This window comes from Acanthaster planci, linkage group LG10 (genome assembly GCF_054643075.1).
Source record: "Acanthaster planci isolate LZ-2023a linkage group LG10, COTS_SCS, whole genome shotgun sequence".
Lineage (NCBI taxonomy): Eukaryota > Metazoa > Echinodermata > Asteroidea > Valvatida > Acanthasteridae > Acanthaster > Acanthaster planci.
Window position 1 is genome coordinate 14,526,410 of NC_141786.1, and position 19,548 is coordinate 14,545,957.

The 19,548-nt window shown below is 41.0% G+C and overlaps 1 protein-coding gene across 2 annotated transcripts; it reads right to left on the reverse strand.

Annotated features, from left to right (window-relative positions):
• Positions 1 to 759: 759 nt before the first annotated feature.
• LOC110982057 (uncharacterized) lies at positions 760 to 19,016 on the reverse strand. 2 transcript variants are annotated; one of them, XM_087142616.1, is made up of 10 exons: positions 18,736 to 19,016; positions 16,147 to 16,368; positions 14,224 to 14,437; positions 12,914 to 13,056; positions 11,930 to 12,491; positions 10,481 to 10,679; positions 10,045 to 10,217; positions 6,406 to 6,525; positions 5,431 to 5,583; positions 760 to 5,024 (listed from the first exon to the last, which is right to left on the reverse strand). In XM_087142616.1, the coding sequence occupies exons 1-9, from the start codon at positions 18,757 to 18,759 to the stop codon at positions 5,432 to 5,434; spliced, it is 1,809 nt and encodes a 602-aa protein (XP_086998742.1). In that variant the 5' UTR covers positions 18,760 to 19,016; the 3' UTR covers positions 760 to 5,024; position 5,431. The 2 variants fall into 2 exon arrangements, with proteins under 2 accessions (XP_086998742.1, XP_022095890.2); XM_022240198.2 differs by having other exon boundaries at positions 5,431 to 5,626; positions 18,736 to 19,013.
• Between the last annotated feature and the right edge of the window lie 532 nt (positions 19,017 to 19,548).

Below are 19,548 nucleotides of genomic sequence, written 5' to 3' on the forward strand. Positions count from 1 at the left end.
AATTTGCAATTCAATAAAAACACCAGTTTTCTCAACTGGGTTCGTTGTCACGGTCTAGCTTCAGACTTTTCATTTACCCATTTGCTCAAATAGCGCAAAAAGAAATGATCAATGCTATAGAGGGTGTCCTAAAAAGGAAACCGAAATTAATTAATCTGTTTCTTGAAAGTGCCAAATTATTTTAGTAAATGGTGAATCTGATCTGTTTCAGGATCACGTCCTCTTTCTTATGACACCCAGAAATCCATATTTGCGTCACAGATGACTTAACGGACAAAGTCGGAAAGGGCTTTGCACCGAATAGCTGTCTGGATGTTGAATTCATACCGTCCACAGATGGCTTTTTGTCAGAATTACGCAGTGTTAGCTCATACCTCCAAAATGTGTAATACCATTTAAAAGGGCAGAAGTTGAATTGCATTGAAAGAAATGGGGGGGGTGGCATGTTGAAGGACACTGCGGTTAGGCTGCGGCAAGAATAACCCCCTATCTGTGTTTGTCTGTAGTGTATTTAATGCACTCCTTGCAAACGTAGTGGTGCATTTGGTGCAAAGCCATATCTGACAATGTCCATTAAATCACTTTGTGCTCAGTTATGTTTCATACGAAAGAAGACATCACATTGGAAGATTGTTCACCATTTACAAAATTAATTACTCAAATGCAAGAAACAGATTATTTAATCTTGGTTTCATTTTTAAAGACACCCTTTCAAAGAGACCAACAACAAAAAGAACAAAAAGAAACTTTCTGACCGTCTTTCAGAGGATCACAGATAAGCCTATACATTTTTTAATGAGAAAAAATACTAAGTTGCTTATTTGATAATACAAATTCATATACAATTGTACAACTAGAAAATATCTACTTAAGGTATCTACTGACCATTAAATGAAAAAGAATATCGAGTCAATTTCGGTAATTATTTCAGTAATGTCACCAAAGGAAACTCTGATACCAAACAGCTGTCCATCGTTTTCGAGTTGTACCATATATGGCTCTTCTTCTGGAGTGATTTTCATTCTTTGGAGAAGTTATCAACTCTTTACCGAGTGGTTTCAGTCTTTTCGAGTGGTTTTTATAAGGGTATAACTCTTGTCAGAAAGTGAGTTTTTCTCTCTGTTGTATTTAGAGGGTACATGGGTATAAGGGATGTGTATTTAAGGGAAGTACGGGAACTGGCTTCCCGGTAAAACATCGGTACTTGGAGAAATAGCAAAAGGAGCCCATCGAAAATCAAAACAAGACAAAAAAGCACAAAAAAGACAAAAGAACACCCCCTGTCAACCCTGGAGAGAGCCAAGCAAATACATGTATATCCAATCTCATCTTCGGAAATTAAAAACTTTTATAAAATTACTACTGTTAGCAAATCTCTGATGTCAGTGCTGAGAACACAACTGAAATGGATATATGTTTTTGAATTTAAAAGTTCTCAACAAAAACGTTCAAAACCTTTCTTTTTTACCGTCCGGGAGGCTACTGAGTAATTTGTAATGTGGGCTACCCAGTCCCAAAGTTGAAAACTAGTGACAACGGTCATACATTCCTCTTACAAAAATATCAATCTGACCAGTCTTAATTTTACAGAATCTGTCAATAAAAACAATTGAAGTTTAAAAGCGTAAGTGTATGACATACTGTTTTGATACTTCCGCTTGACAATCAAAGCAATGAAACAAAACGATACCCTGGTATTACAAATAGTTTTGGGATTGTCTATTACGCATGAGGATTGGTATACTTTCCTGCTAACGGGAACTTTTAAAATATACATGTACGCTCTAATTTCCTAACTACAAGTTTGGTGAATGCCAAATTGAAACTTCTGGTGTCATGCCTCAACAGCACAGGTTCACTTTAATGCTGTGTTGAGAGAACAAAAAATACATGAAAAATTTGGACATCGCGCAATAACAGACGTCAATACAAAACGACAACGAACGAAATGTTTCTATTCGTCAATGAAATGGAAAAACGAAAGAATGAAATGACTGGAATTTGAGGGAAAACCTCTGATCCTGTGCATACTCACATGCAGCTTTTCATAATAAAGACCATTACCATAACATATTATTAATCAAAGGAATAACATTTTCGGGAAGTACATTGTAATTCCAACATATATTTATGAAAAATTTACGTTTGAACACTAATGACCGTGAATTACAGTGCAATTTTGAATAAATGCATTCTGAATGCATACAGAAATTCACACTTACTCTCTCGTAATAGAACTCGATATAAAAGTCCACGCAGACTATCCTGCTTGTAGTAACAAATCATTCGGCCCAAAACTAGTTTCCTTTATAACGTACCAGTTCAACATAAGCGAGCTATATTTTTCATTCATTGGGTTTATAAGGAGACTAGAGTCCCCTTTGTGAAATGACAAAAGCCTGGGGAGGTCCATTGCGGGATCCTCTTTGGGGATTCCCCAGCCATTACATTTCAAATCCTCCTCTGATAACACGCCCTTGCATTCAGCTGCTAAACACACAAAACACGTTTAGCCAAGTCACACGAATACCAGATAGTTGCCAGCCATAAAAATGCTAACATTACAGTAGGCAAATTTGCTGAGGAAGTGCCTTCTGCACTTAGCACATTTTTGTACACAGCACATGCTAGAAATTAACTCCTAGGCCCAAGAACACTTAAATATAACCCTGGCTGCTGCACATAAAATTTAGTTGTCTTATTGAAAATAACAATGTAGTAACGTTCCACAGTTCTAAATGCAGTTCAAATAATGTAGTTTGTACCATGCATTCACTAACCTTACGTTTTTCCAGATGAAAAGTTTAATTCCTAATGAAAACCATTACATCCACACATAATCTTCTGATAAGCTGTATTTTCTCGTCCATTGTTTACGTGTAAACACATATCAATGTATGTCTTGACTGTGCCTACGAATGCACTTTGCCGGAACCTGACGAATGTGAACTTGAAGTTTTACATTTTGAACCAAACAGGGTCACAAAGCTAAAAGTGGCAATTCTACCGAGCATGTGTGCAACTACATAGATGTGCTTCATTGGAACGAATTCACACAATGGTCACAATGTGACCATCACAATGTGACCAGCATGTACATGTAATAAACGTGAAGGGCGTACAATCCCGCTCTCGATTGCAAGTGCAGAGCAATTGAGAAAAACTTTACGATGAAATATCAACAGGTTCAAACACTGAATGAAACAGACCCTGGCCAACAATAAAAATAGTAAAGACAAGTTCTCTCTTTGACCACATGCAGTGAAGAAGTGATTCAATTTTATGCACAAGTCACAAGACCAGACATGAGACAAAACATAAGACCGGTCACAAGACCAGTCACAAGACCAGACACAAGACCAGTCACAAGACCAGTCACAAGACCAGACAAAAGACCAGTCACAAGGCCAGTCACAAGACCACACATAAGACCAGTCACAAGACCAGACATAAGACCAGTCACAAGACCAGTCACAAGACCAGACACAAGACCAGTCGCAAGACCAGTCACAAGACCAGACATAAGACCAGTCACAAGACAAAACGTAAGACCAGACACAAGACCAGTCACAAGTTAAAGGGTAACAACCACAAAGCAATGTTTGTGTTGCAGTTCATTTGAATAACTCGTGCCTTAAATGAAGACTGAAGTGTGTTGATCTCATGATGGTTTTATAAAGGGGTCTTGTATGTGATGGTCTTCAAAGGTTTACTAGTTTGGCTCCTGGTAAAAATCCTGCTCATGAACATGTGCATGTTGGTTATCTGCATTCCACGTGTTCATCCAGTATGGCACAAGAATTTCAAATGCCCCGTATGCACTTCACAAGTGCCCTATACTGACAGCCACTGTTGCTATGCACCTGATTCCCCCGCAACATGAAGACACTCACTCTGCTCACTGCTGCCCTCACAGGGCCGATTAATTCAGTAACATTTTTCTTGAGCGGTCACTGGATAGAGTTTTGTTTGAACAGTAATGCAGGTCAACACTACCATGTGCACATGACATGTGCACCTAGAATGCAGATAGGAAATTCCTTTAGGCAATGTAGAATGCTTCGCCACATCTGTACTTCCTCCAACAAACTTGAGCCATCTGCAGAGAGGTTGTGGGTAATTTAACAACGGGACAAAAAGTAAAAAAGAACAGGTACTGAGTATCTCACACTCGCTACAACATTCTTACCCCACATCTCTAAAATAGATGTGTATAAATGTCATGGTTAATTATTCATCTGTACATGTGCTGTCTTACATTGTCATCTTTTACAGTTCATATGCAGATATACAGGCATCTCCTTTTAAATTAATTAAAATACCTGGCAAGCTTGAAGGGACACATGAAAAAAAGGAATAGACTTTGACTACATAAAAGCTATATACAGAATCTATAAACATAAGCCAAACGCTGGGGAGGGGGGGGGTCTGCTTTGCAGTGTCATCAATGAGAACCAGCGACATCGTACACTCCAAGATCAAGGTGCTTAAGACACATTTTGATGTGTCAGGCATTGAATGACATGGGAAAGGAATCAGGTAAAGCAAAGTTCAATGATTTCTTACAATGAGGATTTAGAATTCGGAATTCAGATCCAAATCCAGGATCTCAACAGCAAGGCCTTACACTTTTGGACAAAAGAGGGCGCTATAATGATGCAACTGGGAAAACAAACAGATGTACATGTAAATGTAAGGTTACAGAAGTAAGATGAGATGTTGACACTGAGCAACTAGTCTTTAATATTCTTTAAACCTACACCCTTACAACACCCTCACTTGACTCAAAAGCAAGACCTATTCTTACGTGACATGGCTCAAGCGCATTATTGCAGTAGGTATACATGTACATGAATACAACACATCATGCCTTTATGCAATCAATTCACCAGATGAGATCTGTGATTTAAGCACACAATGACTGTTACTAGGATACGGTGAGTACTGATCGATGCATTGAGGAAGCAGCTGTGATGACATGGCTGGTGGTTCTTGGCAGATGATGGGAATCTACTATCACTGGGCTGTGTGAGGAAAGAGCAAAGGTAACATTTAGAAACTCCGTCAAATCTGCCTCCTCAGTGGTCCACATGGCAAAGGAATTACAAGCCAAGTCCTATGTACTTGGCATTGCCCATCAGTAATGCGATTTCTATGGGCATGTGCTATGCCTTGCCAGACATGTAGTTAGCATAGTTGTGGCATTTGAATGCTTGAGGGCCCCACACACCCTAAACCTCCACGGACTAGTTGGAGCTGGTTTGTGTGTACAAAGACGATAGAAATTACTCAAGCACGGAACACGTTAAGACATCATTTGGTAGTGAATGGAGTATTTCTTGAGATGTAATAATTGTCTGTTATGCCAGGAAATCCCTAAAGTGTCTGTTAGCATGCCCTCCAGTGTGAAGTGGTTTAAATGGCATTCACCTTACATATGCTGAGGTTTCAATCCCTGATACACTGACACTTTCTCCACTGCTGGCCTTATTCCGAGTTGTCTGTATCTGTGATGGCTGCTTGCTGACATCTGACGAGGATTTGCATGATGAAACTCCCCTCTCTCTGATCTGCTGATGATTGCTGATGACAAATTGACCAAGATTGCTGCAGATACCTGCTGAGACTGAACAAGGTGGAACAGAAACACTGACTGCAAACGGATAGAAGTCATGAAACTTGGCTCAGACACTGCCCTCTTGCTGTGCTAGTGAGTGGCGCCTCTCAGGTGTGATTCACCCAGCAAGCACTATTTAAGCACTGCATGCAGTGCAGGTCTAACATGGTCTACTTCTAATACTTACAGGAGGTGGCAGAAATGCTGTGGTGTGTCTTAGGTATCCAACACTAACTTGTCTCACCCTCATATAAGGGACATGGCATCCATTTTTCAATATCAGCATCATGGAGTTTTTAACAAACATCATGTACATCTTTTGACACCAATTTTGTATTATTCTCTCATTTCTTGATTTGAAAGTGGCAGAAATAAAGACAAGTGACTGACTGTGCACAAAAAGTGGCCTTCACAAATGACAGATTAAAGTCATTGAGAATGATGAATTATCAAACGCTTTGCTTCTACGTTCTATCCTCAATCAGTTAAATAGCTCTCGTCAAGAAATTCAGGGTCATTGTTTTAGTGCTGAAGGACCTCGTTCCTTCAGAAAATCTTAGAAATCCTTCACGGTGTGGTTACTACAGAAAAGTCTACGTGGAGAGCATATCAAAAGAGGAGAGGGAGCTTGCCATGGATCAGTCAGTCTATCCAAAATACTGATAGGGGCAGGAATATGTCCCTACCCGGAATGTTAATGGTTTCATTAAGGGGTAGCAGAGAGCAACGAGATGACAAGGTTTGGGGCAAGTTGGATTGCTGAAGACAGAGGTAAATCCAAGTAGTACCTTGACATGAACGGTCCCTGTCTGACAAAGTCAGGTGTAGAATACTGGATTTGGGGGCCTTGCGCTTGCGGCTTCCAGCTAATTGATCCCGCCTTGAACTACAGAAGCCTGACGATTGCTCTGGTAAAAATGAAGTATACGGTAGTTTTAAACACAAGTAAATAGACTCACATAGTGCCTTGTCAATGTACTCCTTGAAATGCATACTTATAATATTTATGTCATATTAGAAAATCTGTGTAGTTACAGCTGTTTGAATATCAAAAAGTGCCCAAACAAATTTCAACATGTCATTGGTTAATGCAAGATTTGTTTTTCACTGCTGATTAAGATATTTTGAAAGTTCCCTTTTTAATTGAAATGCCCCATAGGGTGCCTGACAGCTGAGGGCGCTGTTGTAGTGGTGCCACATTTCAGCACACCATGTGTAGATTAACGGCTTTGTGCATAAATTACATGTATAAGTAAGCTAAACTAACATTTTTGAAACAGTTCAAGTGTACTGAAAGTTCACTCAGTGACTGATGCTCTTGTTCTCAACACAAAGGTTTCACATCCGAGTGTTAACCACGTAAGAATAAATATTAGCACTAAATGAGCTTTTGTATCAAATTAGTTTTAAGGCAGGGGAATTAGCCCATACAAATGCAACCAGTAAGTTGGAAATCTTAAGCAAGAGACCTGGGACACCTTGTCTGGTGTCTGACTGACGGTGGTTTAGGTGAAGTGGCATGTCCAGTTTTTTGTGCATGTTGCAAGCTTACATGTTGATTCAATATTTGTGTTAAAAGGATCCCAGTGATGAACTTTTCGTGCAAATTTATAACCTTAACCACTACCAGCCGGGGACTCCGAAATCGGAGCCGTATGGTTTATATGTGTGGCCGGGGTCTCCGAACTCGGACAAAGGAAACAGGGCCCTGTAACAAAAGACCGTACTCCGAACAAAAGACCAGGCTGCTGGGCATTACCGGCATTTTTCACTCTCAAAAGTGGTGATAATCCAGTGTTATTTTGAAACCGTATACCAGGGTTTGGGGTATTTAGAGCAAGCGGATTACCACCGGGGACAAAAGCTCTCCACCACCGCAGCGATGAGTCACACAGCACCGCTGCATGCTAATCTGGCCCCTATTGAAAAGAGGTCAGCAGTGCACTGAGCCAGGTTCGTGAACAAAAGACAGTTGTATAACACCGCACAGTCTGGGCTCTGTTTACAAGGCTGCAGGCCTGGCTGAAATATTCGGGCGTCAATGAAGGTCACCTGTCAACTTAGAGTAGTGCCTGAAGATTACTCCGTGTGGCTATAAACGACTGTTAAATGGAATGGTGAATTGTTGAAGGATTTTGAAAACGGAAAAAATGATAGTCATGCCGGCCCAGCATCCTCAACATTGAAAAATGCCCCAGCACGAAGTGGTTAACCACTTCCTGTTGGGGCAGTTATCAATGTTGATGACGCTGGGCAGGGATATTTATCATTTTTTTCTGTTTTTCAAATTCTTTAAAAAGTTCCTATCTTCATTTACTAGACACTTACAAACATATGAAGGTCTGTTTGGTGGCCCCTCTAGCCTGACAGACACAATCTATTGATGCCTGAGTATCTCAGCCAGGCCTGCAGCCTTGTAAAAAGAGCCCAGATTGTGCGGTGTTATATAACTTTCTTTTGTTCATGAACCTGGCTCAGTGTGCTGCTGACCTCTTTTCAATAGGGGCCAGATTAGCGTGCAGCAGTGCTGTGTGGCTCATTGCTGTGGTGGTGGTGGAGCGCTTTTGTTCCCTGTGGAAATCCGCTCGCTCTAAATGCCCCAAACTGTGGTATACTGTTTCAAAACAAGGCTGGATTATCTCCAATTTAAGAGTGAAAAAATGTTGGTAATTCCCAGCAGCCTGGTCTTTTGTTCCGAGTACGGTCTTTTGTTACAAGGCCCTGTTCCCTTTGTCCTAGTTCGGAGACCCCGGCCACGCATATAAAGCATACGTGTCCAGATCCGCATTTGCCAACCTGTTGAGTTTAAGAGTTATCTGTCTTGAGCAGAAATATCCTTTCAATGGTTGAAAAGAGCCATGTTGGTGGGCCATGTTCATTTTGTTAGTAGCCACATGACTGTCATGTGTATTTGATAGTACATGTATGTGTAGTTTGTGAACCAGCGACATGCAGTTCCCATCAAAGGAGCCTGCAATGCTATGAAAATTTATGCCCTCTCTTGGCCCAGCGAGGGGCTCATTGAACGGTGCAAAACATTTCAAAATTGTCACTGATATCAAAACACAAAACTACTTTTAAAAATAAAGAATATTTGAAGGATACACTCATTTGTTTACTTTTGAAAAAATCTCTGTCAAAGGTTTTGGAGGTACTGGGACCAGAAAAAACATGTACTTGTACATGTTGGTGGCCGCAATCTTCATTTCCGTGTGGGGAATATGAAACATTTTACATCTAAAACTACATGTAAGTACATTGGTCTATCGCATATGATTTAAAAATTTTGTATTCCTGCCTGTTCTTCCAACAGCGCATTTAGCGCCAATCACAGGATGAAGTGATAAATAAGAAGATGACGAAGAGATGTTCAGTTTTAGGGTGGGAGGAAATCCCCAAATGAATATTCCAGGGAAACCCATTGAGTCAGGAAGGGACTGAAATGCTGACCTAGGTGGGATTCAAACCCAGACCAGAGGTGGAAGATGAAAAAAGAACCACTACACCAACCTTGCTAGACAAGTTGTCCTCGGGACCAACAAGGCTCTTTGTGAAAAAGCCAATTTCCATATTGTAAAAGAGATAAATAGAGACCCCTACGGGGCTAACTGTATGGAAGCATATCCCGAGTGCATCAACAGTGACCATTAGAAATGGTGCGAATGTGGGCTACATATGCGGCTCAGGAAACCTGGGTGGTTATATCAACGATTCTGCAGTTATTCAAAAAAGCTATGTCTGTATCGCGAGCATCGCGAGTCTGTATCGGGATGAAATAATCATACGAAGTTGACTTGACTCAAGCCTGGATCTCTGTGATGTCTGCGTTTATGCTTTGGATGGGGGGCTGTGCAGCTACCTTTATTTCCTTGGCGCCCTCTTGTGTCCATTTATTACTATGAGTTGAGAAATCCTGACTTGACGAACCTGCCAACCGTTTGTACAGAGTGATTCACCTCATCTATCCAAACAGGTAGCAGCCAATCAAATTGCCGGACTTGTTATTACATCGTTCATACCTGCATTATACTGAACAAGTCTACAAGTCTTACTACTCTGATTGGTCAAAATTCTGTACACATTATGGAAGATTATGTCATTCATTTGCAATTATAAATAACTACATATGATTGATGGGGGTCTGATTGGCTTATCCGTCAAGTCAGACTCAATGACTGCAGCTGGTGACACACGTTGTACATGTACAAATGTTGGTGCTTTGACATTAACACTGAATATCACGGAAAGGCGAGCGGCTGAGCGTGATGACCTTGTACTGTGTACAGTGAAGGGATGGCTGGTTGGGAATAACAACACAAGTCTGACTTGAGTCAAGTCTACAACATGAAGCTGTGATTTAACCACCCAATTTATCTTGGCAGCATAAGTATCCCATCTGCATACTATTTCTAATGGTTCCTACCTACCTTTGGATGCACGTCTGGGGGAAGATTTGCCTTCTTTCTTGATGAATGTGGCATTCTTGTAGAGACAGGTGGATTTCTTGAGACGATGGCATTTTCCCTTAGGTTTGAACTGATCAGGTGAGTATTGGGGAAGGCAAGCAAGGCGAGCCTCCACATCAATCTCACCATAGTCACTGCAATTCAAAAAGACCACGGTTAGAAATATCTTTCTTTTCCTTTTTGGGGGAAGAAAGTGAAATTTAACAGAAACTCGACTTTTGAAATGCTTCAACACAAAATTTACAATGTAGACGGAATGAGAGGGCAATGTTAAGAAACCCATGTTCAGTATAAGAACTGCCTTTGTTTATATCTGGACCTCACTATGCTGCCATAATCACAATGGCTCTTTTTTGATGTATTACATACAAGGGTAGCACCAGAAAGAGACACTCACTAATCCAGTGAGTTGGGCAGTGAGCCACAGCCACTGACGGTTCTCTTGCGGATCTTTCTTCGGCTACCACGCCTCGGTTTGTCAGGGTTGGGCTCAAAGACGACATCATCGCCATCACTTAGGCTGCTTCCGTCTGGCTGCTTCCATGACTTCTTGCAGTTGAATGGCCGCTCCGGTCTCTGCAGGGACTCCAACATGCCTACATATGAAAAAAGATCTTTCACTTTGTGCATATGATACACATCACCATCCTAAGGCAGAGTTCAACATTCTTAGTTAAAAGATGTACTTTGTGTCGGGGAAATTTTAATTTGTAATAACAGGTTTTGCTCTTACATCGACGGATATTAATTGCACTGTACGCTTGGTGTTTGTTCAAAAGCTTGTGAAAAAAAGTGAAAACCCGTTATTAAAAACACAACATCTCCCTGACGGAATATACATCTTGTAATAATCTGACTTGGACTGGCCAGTTGACTGATGTCAACCCATGACATCCTGCTTACTTGTGTATCTGCACAGGTCATGGGCTTAAGTTCCACCCTAGTAAGCTAGTAAATTTTTTTGGCAAGCTCTCAGACAAACACCGAGTATACAGTGTAAGGGCAAAATGTTATTAAAAATATTCTAGATGTGGAAACTTTCAAGGTGTATCATCACACCCCATGCTCAACAAAATTGGCTAGGGTCTACCTTCCTCTATCCTATAGTATTCTGTAAACTTTTTGAAGGATCTGGGGAGAGGGAGGGTTGTAATTGACGGTGGCTGTGGTTTAAAACACATCCCACTTTTTTATTAACAAGTTTAAGAAAAATGCATTGTTTAAATGCTTGACAATTGCAGCAATATTCTCTAGAATCCCTCTTATGCTGATATGTTTGACACTTTGCTTTGATCGTCAAGGCCAAGGCCTGGGTTTTGGCCCTCTAGCCTCAAGACCAAGGCCTGGGCCCTTCAGCCTCAAGGCCAAGGCCTGGGCTTTGGCCCTCTAGCCTCAAGGCTAAGGCCAAGGCTTAATCCTAAAGACAAAAGCCCTCTGGTACAGCATTACAACTCGCATATAGCATGTCACATCATAACAAATTGCTCGTAGCAAAAGACACATGGTCCATCATGGTAACACAATGTCAAAGTGCACAAATGTAGGGTGTTTTCCCTCCCTCATGACAAAACACGAATCAGGTACTGAGACAGCTGAAAGCTGAACTTTAGTAGTATATCTGCAGACCAACAAACTTCCAAATTTACCTAGAAAATGTAAACAATGATGGGTCGTGAAAAGCAATGCCCTAAAAGAGCATGAAATTGAATGCTCAAGGTCAAGACACAAGCTTTTGCAAATAAAAAAAGGCTGAGGCCAAGGCTTTAACACCTAGTCTTAAGGCCAAGGCTGTGAATCAAGGCACTAAACATACATCACTAGTACTTGACCCAAGGCTTACATGTACCTTCCATGACAAATTCTCTGTAGAGGCGTCCCTTGCAGGATCTTGAAGAAGTCCTTCTTATGCCTTGTTCTTCCATCCAGTCCCCTCCATCACTGCTTGATGGCAAGTCTAATACATCATCACAATGATCTTCGTCAGTGCTACATGGCACTGTGGACCCAAGGGTACTGAACTTATCAGATTGCTGGCAAGAACTGTACCACGGTTCCACTTCCACATTCTTTGTTAATCTTGGTGGGTTTTTACTCCCATTAGTGACAGGTGTGTCCTTAGCAGGTGACTGTATCCAGTCATTATCTGTTGTTTCCCCTGTGCAAAATACATTCATTTTCTGCTCATGACTGATGGGATCTGTAGCACATGATGTAGCTCTGTTTGGTGGATGAACTGTCTGGTTCTCTCCACCAAATGTTTCCAGTTTGCCACCTGTTACTTTCTTGCAGCTTGTCTCATCAATCAATGTAAAGTTGGCATTGTAGTCATTCTTGTAGAGAGGTGGAGGTTCATCATGGGAGGTTGGTTGTGTGGGCTTGCACTCAAGGTCAAGTTGATCTGAGCACATCTGTAATTGGAAACAATACATAGGTCTGCACACTCTGGTACCAGCAATGGAATGTGTGCATTAATACCGAGCAACAACGCCCTGTTAAGGCTAATATACAACAGTCAACATCATAATCCTAACAAATTATCAATGGTTGAATTCAACAGGTTGGCTGATATGACGGACCTTGTTGAGAACTGCTGTAACTTTTAATCTCAATCCAAAAAATTGTAACTTAAGATCTTCCATTTAAATGTAGACATTTTAACAGTCAGTTGTTTGACTATGGCTGAAGGACAGATTAGTTCAACATATATGATGCTTCTTCAAGAGGGTTACAACTTTTATCATGCACATTCCGTGGAAACTTGGACCAAGTTTTAAGGACGGAGTGCAACAGTATTGCTTGGGCATTGGGAGGCACAATCTGTATGACTCACCTCGGCAAACTCAAAGAGCTTGGACTTGGGGGACTGAGGTGATGGAGATGTCTTGGCTTCTGGCTGACTCACAGGGGTTGATTTACTCATTGTCTGCTCACCAGCGAGTAGTAATAAACTCAATCCTCCCATATCACATGGATCTGCATGCATGTGGGAGGATAAACCAGTCACTGTCAACACTATGCATGATTATATTGGCCTACAAGTTATTCATTTATACCCTTCAAGCAAGTAGGCCCCTCATTGTGGACATCCCACTTTTAAAGAAACAGTTGGCCATGTTGAACGTTCGATAGTTTGGGTTGATGAAGTTTTGTTTGTTCTCTTGCTCCTTCATGAAGAAAGCCTTAATAATTTGCAGTAAGTTGGTAGTGATACCACTGAACACAAGAATATGCAACCGAATATTCAGGCAACTGATTGATCTATCAGTTATCGAATACAGGTACATGTAAGTACCATATAATAGCAGGCCTTGAGCATCTGGTGATCACACCATGAATTCTTATTCACCAGGATTCCCAGCATCTTTTATCAGCCAATGTAATTTCCCGACAGAGATTGCGTAACCATGAAAGTGCCAGAACCCCAGTGGCCAGAAATTACTTTTGCTTGACTGAACAGCAAGTGCGGCATGCTTATAAATTTCTAATCATATGTTGAGTTGCATAAAGTTCATAATCAAAGTGTATTAATTCTTTGAAGGCTATAAAACCATGTTTTCCAATATGCTCACTGGACATGTGATCTCTATTGCAGATTTTCCTGGTCACACCTTTGAACCACTGTTACATTTAATGCTAACTCCCTTGGGTGTATGTAAGATCACACTGAAATCGGAGGATTTGGAACTGTTGGGGATGTTATGTATACTTGTAGGTGGGTCATTCCATGACGTTAGGGCACAAATTGTGACAGTGTCAGTTGGTACAAGGGCAACTTGTACCACCTGTCATGACCTGTAGAGGGGGTCATTTACTCTGTAAAAAAATACACACCTCTGTATTCAGCCTTCTAAGATGTATAACAATGTCAATTTGGACTCCACCTGCAGGGAAATAGCTGTTCATTTTACGGAACCCACATAACAATGGACACTGTCACAAATTGTGCCCCAACCTCATGGAATGACCTAGGTTAACAATGGCCTAGGAATGGATGTATATGTTGTTTACATAACAGCCAGTGCACAGCATACTCCATAATGAGACACACAGCAAAGTTTTATTTGCAGTGAACTGTCGGTACACTTAGAGTTGATTGGTCAGTTGTCAAAACAAGTGTATAACTTTTGTCCAGTTTCCTACCAGCAAGTTTCCCGGCGGAAATCTGACTTGAAGATGACGGAGCTTTGTGCTGTGACCAGCTGTCTGGCGACCAGACTCCACTGCCTGGCTTGTGCACGTGCTTGCTTGGTGAGCGGTTCCGCGTTCGCATTGTAGGGCTGCTACCTTTGGCATTCTGCTTACTGGAGCCACACCATTTATAATTAGGATGTGCCTTCATGAATGCCAGCTTGCACTGTATTCAGTAAAAAGTGAAGGTACAGGGTGAAATACTAACTGAGAAACATTTGTGGCTTTCACAACCTCAGTCACCTAGATTAACTGAATTATTACACGTGTATAACATTGAGATGCTTCCTTAATTGCATGAAAATGTTTCATATGTACATGTACTATGTAAGTTAATCAGCAAACTATCTTCAAAAAATGTGCGTAGATAATTTAACATTATTATTGAAATTAAGTTTCGTCGCAAATGGTTTTGGTTTTATGTCACCAGTTCACTGCAGAATTAATTGCAGAATTAAATGCAACTCACTGTTCCTTAATACACATATACATGTATTTGAATAAAGACTTGGATCTTTCTCAAGAAATCTGTCAAGTGTCAGAAGTTTGTCATATAGAATATTTATAGGCGACTAAAACACTAGGATTTCATCCAAACTTGATAAAGTTTGTCTTTGTTGTTTACTTTTATGACAAGATGATACCTGTATTATTATTTTGAACAGTGTCGGATTGCTTTGATACATTCTAAAACAACTCAAAGAGTCTTTGTCGACTTCATCAGTAACCATTCGGTCGCTCTCATGAACCACTTACAAATGGCGTTACCTCATATACATGTACTATTGTGTTGAAATGTCAAAGGTGGTTCCCATTCAGGGAAACATCCTAAAATCAAAGTTAACATTACTTCAATGAGTACATCGGATCAATTTTCAAGCTATGATTTTCAAAGTGGAGGTGGGGGGGGAATGGGGAAGGTCAAATGTCAGACCATCATTTAGCATCGTCAGACCATCAGGCACCAGCCATTGTGGTACAGTCCATCATTTAGCATTGTCAGACCATCAGGCACCAGCCATTGTGGTACAGTCCATCATTTAGCATTGGTGCATTAGGTTAGTCTGAGGCCAAAATAACTCATAAAAAATAAATAAATAAAGGAGGGTGCCAAAGAATGAACCTCAAGTGTTAGCTCAGTGAATACTGTATACTCAAAGAAATATACACAATATTCAAGGATTTTGATTTCGGATCAAAAGTTCATGAGTTACACTTTGAGTTCCATCAGCATTCAGCATCAGGGACAAAATCTCAAGTTCAGTCAAATGAACCTTGTGATGTAACACTGAACCAATGAATTAATTGTCAAAGAGACAAGTTAGTTTGGCCCATCTCACATTGGCGGGGGGGGGATTCCACCCCCTCAAGAACTCTGCCGTGCCACACTCGATTTTTTTGCTTGAGAACAGTATGTTTGCTCTTCACAAATTTGGTGTCAAAATGACTACAAAGAGTTCCTCTAAAAAACCTCCTCTAAGGACCTGAAAAACATGCACTGTGGTGATATCGATCGGTAAAAGTTTGTGGGGGTGCATATTCTAACCCCTCCCACTTTAGGGTTAAACTAATAAGCTTATACTCCCTTGCGCACTCTTCTATTGGCAGTGATTTTCCACAACTGTACATGTATCTTTAGACAACTACTTGCCAGAAAAAAATAATTTCACAGGTAGTTTAGTCCTATAACCATCTTTGAAAAAAGTACTGTACATGCTCTTTTAAAACATACGGATGCTTCCTTTAATTAAAGATCTGGGGTGAATTTCAGGCTTGCTGACTCCTTGTTGATGCTGACTGTGACTGCTGATATTACACAGCACAACCACAGTATACAAGGTATCCCATTGGCATGGGATGACCAGTCGGACTTACTTCTCTAGCCAGCTGAAGGTATTTGGTTTTTTCATCCCAGTCCAAGACTGCCCACATGTCAGCCAACATCTTGGTGCAGGATCGGTTGTCAAGCCAGGGGTGGCCATTCTTCACAATGCTGCGATGGCGCTTACAGAATAGCAAGAAGGCATTCATTGGACGTCTTAATGTAGCGTCTGAATCGTCAGGCTTGGAGGCGGAGTCCATATTTAAGGTGGATCTCTTCAACAAAAGTCAGGAAATACAAACCAAATGTTTAGGCCAAGAAAGAGGAACATTTGACCAGTCACACTTTAGATCCAAGTTGTATTAAACAAAAAGGGCTGCCCTATCTTCAGCCTATACATGTAATATCGAAGCCTGCAAGACGAATTTCATTATTGTGAACTGTTGCCACGAGGTACATCATTCTGGCCAAACTTATCAACTTACAGTAACTAGGTGTGTACGTACAGCAATTGCATGGTGCCTAGAAACCAGAAATCAAACATCAGTTGGAACACTTTTCTACCAGAAAAGTGTACGAAAAGAGGTCAAAGTTTTCATTGGTGACGGTGAGCATGGTGGGACTGGCCCAAGTTGACAATGTGCTAATATGACCCTTCAATGTACATGTTCGTGCACGCTTGTGGTACAGTGTGCTAGTTACAGGGATGCATTCAAACACCCATCAAACCCTTAAAAAGGTCAAGGCCTCCAGAGACATGAGTTCTGCAAGTAGGCATGCAATTAATGTCTTGCAAGGTGCCTACATATCAAACTTCAAGTCCAACAGTGTTCTGGGTCAAACATTTCATGGAGGAACCAGCAAAACGGCCAACAAAGCGTTAAGCATCATGTGAGTGCATCTGTGTTCGACAAGGGTGAGTATGATAACTAATTTATGTTCATGCAAACTTGATGCGCGGTTAAGATGTTACAGGGCCTATAAAGCACCTGGTTTGAATTTATAGTAAACGTTGCAGTTGTGTTTTGCATTTGTGTATTAAAAAACAGAGTAATGCACAAAGTTAAAATAGCGCATCACTCTGGATTTGATGTGAACCATTCAAAACAGTTAAAGGTAAGAGTTGCAAATAAGGACGTCATTTATTTGTATGGTTTATAAGCAACAGTTTATAAGCCATCAAAACTTTCCCCCAAAAGTCAAATTTAGCAGTGAAAATATTGAATCATTTATTTAGAAAAACACTTGAAATTTTTCAGACTAGGCTCACAGGGTTTGTGCACAGGTTGTCAAGTAATGTACGTATTTATGGAACTCTTTCCCAGTATATGCCCCACTGTTTGTTTCCAAGGATTGAAAAATCTGAACTGAGACTTCCAGTTTGCATTCATGAAGGTACATGAAAGTAAATGTACAAGTACCCCCAGAAATGTGGGGTCTGATGTCCGCTCCTCTCCCACGAATGAGCAGACGTCGGACCCCACAGTTCTGGAGGTACATGCACATGTACACGTGCGTGGATGAAATATGTGTACAAGTGCCATAGGGTCATGAACTACAGCTAGGCCGAGCAGTAGTACTCTATTGTTTTAACCCTAACAGTCCCGAACACTACAAAGTACTACTTAGTAGTAAAATGTAGTACTCAGCCCTGTCGCTTGTAAGAGGACATGACATTATTATTCTCTGAAGCCATAAAATACAATAGAGAAGACAATGTACCATACAGTGCTGTGGCACTATGAATGCATGGTTTCATTGTTCTCTGTACGAGTAACAACGGAATAAACCTAGCCAGAAATAGTAATTTGTAGCGCGAGGGCCTTCACGCTCAGAGTGTTACATAGCACTTTGTAGTACTGAGTACTCTAAGCCAAACAACGCCCGGTACTGTTAGGGTTAATCTAGTCTCAGATGAGACTTTGCATGACCTTGGTCAGTGCCAAGTGACAACAAAGAATTTTACACTGCTTTGCATAGCAGAAATGCATTCACTTGGGGTTCTTTTCACCCACAGAGATTGTAAGTAGAACTAGAGGTGACATGGGGTGCCTAGAATTGTCCCATAATGTGTGACAAACTTCGAACCTTGTGGATGCCTAGGTTGGAAAAGCTAGGTGTTGCGTACAAGAATAGTCTGTCATCATAGGCCTATTTAATAGATCTCAGCGACACCTCTAGCTTTACTATGAACCACCGCACTGGCCATGTAGTCATGCACAAGTCGCATCCTCCTAGGCCTATTGTAGCCTATAACGTTTAGACCTGTTGTGCGTGACTGACAGTGTAGTCTCCAGGTCCTTATTTTGCCACTTACTGTGAGAACCAATGAGACTTGACAATAGGTCAAATTAGGACAAATTTGGGACCTGGCGACTACATGTTAGCTACACCGCAACACGTTGGTGGGGTAAGTACATAGGCCCTACAGACCTACATGTACATGTATGTATACCCATGGTACGCCGTCGCGTCCACATGCAAGGTAGGCCTGTATGTTGCCGGCTAGCTAGGCCTACACGACTGATAAATGACAACTGCAAGAAGCAAAAAGGCGTCGTGTGACAAGAAATTCTTTTCCAGACATAAATATATTTTCGAAATTCTGCATGGATTAACCCTTGAAAATTACGAATACCTACTTCTGGCTTATTCCCGGGATTCATGTTCGGATGATTGGCCGGCTGCTGCTGTGCATTGAAGCCTGACCCCTAGCAGGGTGACTCGTCCACATGTCCCTCTCATTCACGCGTGCGTACGAGCACGTAATACGGATCACATCCAGGACTAAAGCTCCTTTCTCAAGCGGAGTGTACTTTACGACATGTCCGGTTCGTCTGAAGCCAGGGAAGGACGAACTTTAAAAGTTATGACCCTTTGGCTGTCATTTATGGCCAAAATACCGTGTCTTCCTCCACTCTAAAGATCCATATTATGTATCAGCGACAAAGTATGATGCAATGGCCTGCTTGGAGCTTAGCCAATGTGGAACAGTGCCGTATTTTATAAAAATGCTCTATGAGAGCCTGAAAGTAAAAGGTCACGCAGAGAACTCCCGGAACACACGTGCGGTCCGCCAACGGGGATTTTACATAGGATCGTCCCATCACGTTCGATAAATTTGGGAAGAATGATTCCCTAATGCCTGAAGTTTACATTTTTGCTCCTCATGTAATTTTTTAAAAAGTCGCTTGGAAACGGGTAATAACAATAACAAAAAAAGAAAAAAAAGAAAAAAAAACTGTTTCGGGACTGTTTCACCAACAAAATAAGTATTGGCAATTGTGATGGAAAACCCTGGAATTAAGAAACTACGAGAGAGTAAAAATGAACAATTTAATACTCTGGACGTGACATATACCCTAAAATTTAATTTATAATCAATTCATAAACTTCACTTCAGAAGATAATCTAATATGACTTGTCACGTGATATTATTCTCACAGTTGAGAGTT

Bases quoted from the DNA above. Each gene is read 5' to 3' on its own strand.
- LOC110982057 (XM_022240198.2), bottom strand. From the start codon at position 18,759: ATGAATCCCGGGAATAAGCCAGAA. The intron at 14,438-16,146 runs GTAAGTCCGACT...TACTGAATACAG, and splicing joins ACCTTCAGCTGGCTAGAGAA to TGCAAGCTGGCATTCATGAA. The intron at 6,526-10,044 runs GTAGGTAGGAAC...CATTTTTACCAG, and splicing joins CCCCAGACGTGCATCCAAAG to AGCAATCGTCAGGCTTCTGT.